General features: G+C 32.4%; 1 protein-coding gene across 1 annotated transcript; it reads left to right on the top strand.

The window, feature by feature from the left end:
* Nucleotides 1-330: 330 nt before the first annotated feature.
* Nucleotides 331-3516, top strand: LOC127260714 (uncharacterized). The gene is made up of 6 exons (XM_051288603.1): nt 331-394; nt 1833-2051; nt 2578-2656; nt 2776-2835; nt 2959-2984; nt 3215-3516. Exons 1-6 carry the CDS (start codon nt 331-333, stop codon nt 3514-3516), a joined length of 750 nt encoding a protein of 249 aa, XP_051144560.1.
* Nucleotides 3517-6000: the final 2484 nt, after the last annotated feature.

The raw sequence follows: 6000 nt of genomic DNA, 5'->3' as shown, positions 1-6000 counted from the left end.
ACCCTCCAGTGTTCCGACTACTAGGTCTTTCCCCACTATCAGAAGATGGGCTATCATTGATACGTCCAGTAAGTTCGGACCAATGGGTCTTGATGGCAGTAGGAAGGCACTAACCTTTGAGTCTCAGAATGAGGTCATTCCCAGGATACTGGTGTCCTAGATGTTGAAAGCTTAGCAAGACATCAGAATGGCTTTGTCCAGTCCTTGTTGCCGCCATTGCTGTCCAAAGCTTTTTTCTATCCTTTTATACCGGGTGCAGAACTCGTCTTTGGGATCTAGAAGGTTGGTTTTGATCCCATCCCAAAGCCGTGTAGCGTTGAATGCCCCATCATGAATGGGAAGGCGGAAGTTGTGCTGAAGGAAGTTCAGGGTTGGGGCTCCACCCTCCACGGTGGTGATAAAAGGGCGCACCACTGGAGTAGCGGCCGGAGATGAGTTTAGAGCGGGGTGAGAAGCGGACAAGGGTGAATGGAGTATTAGGCAAGGTGGGTCAATTGACCCACCAAAAAAAAAAATTAAAAATAACTAATTATTACTGAAATTATAATTTTATGTTTATATTAAAAACCAATGGCGTTATTTCCACAAATCCATCAAATAAAAATAAAAATAATACTCAATTATCATTAAAATTACATATTTACCCCTAATTTAGTTTATTAGTTTTATATTTATTTTTCATCTTCTTCCTCTTTTATTCTAATTTTCAGTCAGGGATTCACCCAACTTCACAGACGCGATTAATTTTAATTTTTATCTGCTTTTCACCTCTTCCGTTCTTGAATCTTTACTTGCACCCTAATTTACACCAATACCTTTGACAGTTAATTAATTTTATTTATTATTTAGAATGAATTGGAGGTAATTTGGTTGATGTCCGCTGTCTAAAATAAGTTTTTTTTTTTTTTTTTTTTTTTTTTTAATGGTATGTGGAATTTTTTATATCATATTTTGTTTAGAGTTTTAATCTTTGAGAGTTTATTATGGTTTGTGGAATTTTTTAGAATTTATCATTCAATACAATTTGTATTATATTATCAATAATTTTATGCCTTTGTGTTTGTGATATTGTTGTGATGTTCTTTTGCTAATTTTTTTTTATTAATTCTGAATTTTAGCGTTTCGAAAAGAAGAGGATCAATCAAAGCCAAATTTCAAATTTTTTTTTCTAAAAAAGTTCACCAAGACAGAGAAGAGCCCTTTGAATTAAGTTCTCCAGCGTCTTCTCCCTTAAATGATTTTTCATCTGATAAGCACAAAGACATTCAAGATCAAGATAAACAATGCATCAAAGTTAATTCAACTCCGAGTCATCAAGTAACATTGAATCAATGTATGTTTATGATCTTTCACATGATCCGGGAAAAAGAAGAAAAATTATTGATTTTCATCCGAATGATAGAGATATGATTAGAAGAGCATAAATTCAAAGGCAACCTTGTTAACTTGAAAATCACTTGTTTCCTCAAACTGTATTTTCGGGTAACCGTCGCTTTCTCCCTAGATGGTTTGAGAAATACAAATCTTGGCTTGAGTATAGTGTTGAAAAGGATGCATCCTTTTGTTTTGTGTGTTACTTATTCAAGGATGATAACTCAACTGATGGAGATGCTTTTATTGGTGCGGGTATTTGAACTTGGAATAGAAGTTAAGCATTTGCTAAGCATGTGGGTGGAGTGCTCACAATCAAGCATTAGGAAGATTTTATGATTTCAAGAATAAAAAATCTTCGGTTTTATCTGTTTTGTCTAAGCAATATGAGCAATCAACAAGTGCTTATCGTTTGTGGTTAGAAGCTTCAATTGAATGCTTGAAATGACTTTTGCTTCAAGGATTGGCTTTTCTTGGTCATGATGAGAGTGAAGGATCATTGAATAAAGGTAACTTTTTGGAACTTTTGCATCTAGTTTTAGTGCATAATTCTGATTACCAAAAAGTGGTTTTGAAAAATGCTCCTGGAAATTGTCAATTGATTGGTCCTTCAATTCAAAAGGATATAATTAATGCTTGTGCAAAAGAGACAACTAAAGCAATTATTGAGGAACTAGATGGTGGTTTTTTTTTATTCTTGCTGATGAGTCTACAGACATTGCTGATAAGGAGCAAATGGCTCTTTGCTTGCGATATGTTAATAAAAGAGGAGAAGTAAATGAGAGATTTCTTGGTATTATGCATGTCGGTAATACTACTTCTTTGACTCTAAAGAATGCAATAAAGTCACTGCTAATGGAACACTCTTTAAGTCTATCTAGTTCGAGGCCAAGGATATGATGATGCTAGTAACATGCGAGGGTCAATTAATTGTTTGCAGACTTTAATTCTGAAAGAATTTTCAAGTGCTTATTATGTCCATTGTTTTGCTCATCAACTTCAATTGACTCTTGCTGTTGTTGCTCAAAATAATAAAGATGTTAGTTGTTTATTTAATGATGTAGTTGTTTATTTAATGATGTTCTTGCACATTTGTTGAATTTTTTTTTGGGGGGGGGGGGGTTCACCCAAAAGAAAAAAAATTCTTCGAGAAAAAACAAGTTGAAATTGTCATGCAAGCATTGTTTTTGGGGGAAATCGAATTAGGAATAAGTTTAAATCAAGAGCTTGGATTAAGTAGGCCTGGAGATACTCGTTGGGGATCACATTTTAAAACAATTTTAATGTGATTAATTTATTTTCTTCAATTCTTGAATCACTTGATGCCATTGGAGAAGTTTCTGATATAAAAGACAAGAATAAAGCTGAGTTACTTACACACTTAATGTTGTCATTTGATTTCAGTTTCGTGGCGCACTTGATGTTGTCAATATTTGGAATTACAAATGAACTAAATTTGGCCTTGTAGAAAAATGGTTGATGTAACTAAGAAAAACCTTCTAGATTTGAGAGAGAATTGATGGGACGATTTCATGGAAAAAGTTATATCATTTATTTAAGCATGAAGTGAAGATTCTTGATCTGAAGGAAAAATATGTTACTATGGGGAGGAGGTGTTATCATGGAAATAAGTCTCCAAAAGTGAGAAATCTTCATCATTTTCGAGTTGAAGTATTCTAGAGTCTAATCGATCTACAATTGCAAGAACTTGAAAATCGATTCAATGAGGTAAGTAAAGAATTACTGATGTGTATGTCTTGCTTTCTTCCTTCTAATTGGTTTTCTGCTTTTGATAAAAAGAGATTGCGACAGCTTGGAGAATTTTATCCTACATAATTTTAAGAAGCAGAATTGATGGTTTTTGAATATTCATTGGGTAATTTTATTACTCATATTCGATGTGATGAGAGATTTTGGGATTTGAAGGATCTAAATGAACTTTCTATGAAACTTGTTGAGACAAAGAAAAATGAAACACATTCAAGGGTCTACTTGTTGTTGAAATTAGTGTTGCTTCTTCCATTAGCAACCACAACCGTAGAAAGATCCTTTTCAGCGATGACTATCATCAAGAAAAAATTAAGGAATAACATGGGAGATCAATTATTGAATGATTATTTAGTTACTTTTCTAGAAAGAAGGTAGGTGTCCAAATGTCCAATCAAGTCGGTATCCATAAGGCGAAGTGGTTTGGATTTGGTGGGCCGACTGTCGACTTGGTTTTTGGGCTTTAGGAAGACAGGTTAGGGGCCGCTATGATTCGGCTAGTGTACCTGAAAACTAGTAAGCCATTCTAGCAAATTTAAAACATCCGATTTAGGGCGGTTGAAGACTCAGGTCCAATCGTCAGGCGGTTACCCCATGATCCGGTAATCGAATTAAACCGTCCAAATGGGTGTAGACGAACTGGTAAATAGTCAAATCTAGAGATGGGGCAAGGGGCCGATATTTTTTTTTGAATCAGAAAAAACAACTTCCTGACTTTTTTCTTCATTATCTTTTCATTGCTTAATATTAGTATTATCTTGTCTAGTGTTTAGAGATATGTAATATCAAGCACAATTTATCAATTTCGTAATCTATTTTCGGATTTTACTTTAATTTTGTTGGGTTTCATGCAGAAACAAATATCAATATATGTAAAATAAAAATAAACGGCTAAACTAAATACAACTATAAAAATAAAAATTTTAAAATAATAAATTTAATTATGAGAAATTGATTGTTTCAAGGATTCAATCTGAAAGTTCAATTTCTTTATTATTAGAAAACTTCTTAGCATCCAATTTTTCCTTTAATAAAGTTCAAAATTATATCAAATTAATTTAATATACAAAAAATTAGAAAATAAAGAAAATAAGAAAAATATTTTCATTTTTAAGGAGTAATTTTTAAAACCCATGCAAATTTCTAATCCAATCATTACCATAAAATAATATTTTCACCGTATCAACCTACATAGAAGCCCGATGATGATCAATAAATCTACCACCGGCGCTAAATGTAGACTCAGAGACCACCGTGGTTATAGAAATAGATAATATATCACTTTTCATTCTTGCCAATACTTGAAACCTCAACAATTCTTCTTTCCACCAACCCAAAACATCAAAGTTTGTATTGGCATCACAATCATATCTACTTTCACTCAAATAAACATTCAAATCAGATTTTTGTGGCGGGCTTTATTAGACTTAATAACGTCCATATGAAACATTATTTTTTCAATTAAAACTTCACTTTCAACTCCACTAGACCCTAAAGAGTTAAAAGTCAAAGATCCTCTAATTTCAGAAAGTTTACGTTTCGATGCATCATAGGCCTTTCTTCGGAAGTGGAACTCGTGACATAATTCACCATAAAGATCATAAAAAATCTTCTTGATCTCACTCACATAATTTGAAGCTTCGTCCTCACCATAAATTATTAGAAAAACAAAATCAATAAGCTTCAATTTATACCTTGGATCTAAAATAGTATCCAAAGATATTAACACATTACTATCGCTCAAATACTTGTCAAATTTCTCTTCCATTCTTAATGTCATATACCTTAAATGAGAAGAATAATATGTGAATTTCTCATTAGGAAGCTCTTTAATCCGATACAACTCATGGAGAATATTAGCCGTTGGATATTTAGACCCCCCCATAAATCATATTTGTAATCTCATGAAAAACTTTTAAAAACTGACAAACATCTTCCATTTAGCTCAACTTAAATTCAGTTGACACATAATAAAATCCAACATCAATATCGGTATATCTGGAAATCACATCTTTAAATTGCAAAGCTGAAGCTAACACCATATATGTTCCACTCCATCATGTTTGACAAAAAAAAAAAGATAACTTCTTTGGAGACAAAGAGAGTTGTTCTTTTTTTTTAATGTTGTTAAATTCAATGAGACGCGCTTCAGAAATACTTTATTTCATCTCTAACATAATAAACAATAGAACCAATTTCACTAACACCATCTTGCACCAAAAAATTCAGAATGTGTGCATAACAACAAACATGAAATATTTTTTTCCCAATACTTAATTATTTTCTCAATAATAAATCATCTTTTGATCTCTTCACATACATCATTATAAGAAGCTTTGTCAAGTGTGATACTTAACACTTTATTTTCAATTTCTCAATCAATGAAATATTAACTAAGTGCATCAACAATAATAACACATGTATGTAGGGGTGGCACATTACAAATATTCAACACTTTCTTTTGTAGTATCTAATTGTCATCTACAAAGTGTCCAGTCACCACCATATATTGAACCTTTTGGTTCGAATTTCACAAATTAGTTGTTAGAATAATTCTTGTAGCACTCTTTAATATTGATTTAAACTTTTTTTTTTTTTTTTAAGATTCAAAAGTAGTAATGCAATCTTTCTTCACAGTATGCCTACTAGTCTTTTGATAAAATGGAGAAATAGCTTTAAAAAACTTATTAAAAATGGTATGCTCCACATCATCAGAAAAAAAATATTCATGAGCAAAAATCATATGGAATGCAAGTTTCCGTACCTTAGCATGATCGTATCGATAATTGACAATTGAAAATTTTCTTTTCTAAAGGAGATTTGGTGGTGAAAGAAAGAACATGTTGTTTCAACATAGTAGAG

The sequence above is a fragment of the Andrographis paniculata genome, unplaced genomic scaffold (assembly GCF_009805555.1).
Source record: "Andrographis paniculata isolate CXL003 unplaced genomic scaffold, ASM980555v1 Contig15END, whole genome shotgun sequence".
Classification (NCBI taxonomy): Eukaryota; Viridiplantae; Streptophyta; class Magnoliopsida; order Lamiales; family Acanthaceae; genus Andrographis; species Andrographis paniculata.
Note: the sequence above shows the minus strand (reverse complement) of the source record. Positions and strands in the feature narration are given on the sequence as shown.

Coding starts and splice junctions, on each gene's coding strand:
- LOC127260714 (XM_051288603.1), top strand. CDS start 331: ATGAATGGGAAGGCGGAAGTTGTGCTGAAGGAAGTTCAGGGTTGGGGC. Junction 2,836..2,958: donor AATGAACTAAATTTGGCCTT/GTAGAAAAATGG, acceptor CTTGATCTGAAG/GAAAAATATGTTACTATGGG. Junction 2,985..3,214: donor TATGTTACTATGGGGAGGAG/GTGTTATCATGG, acceptor CATAATTTTAAG/AAGCAGAATTGATGGTTTTT.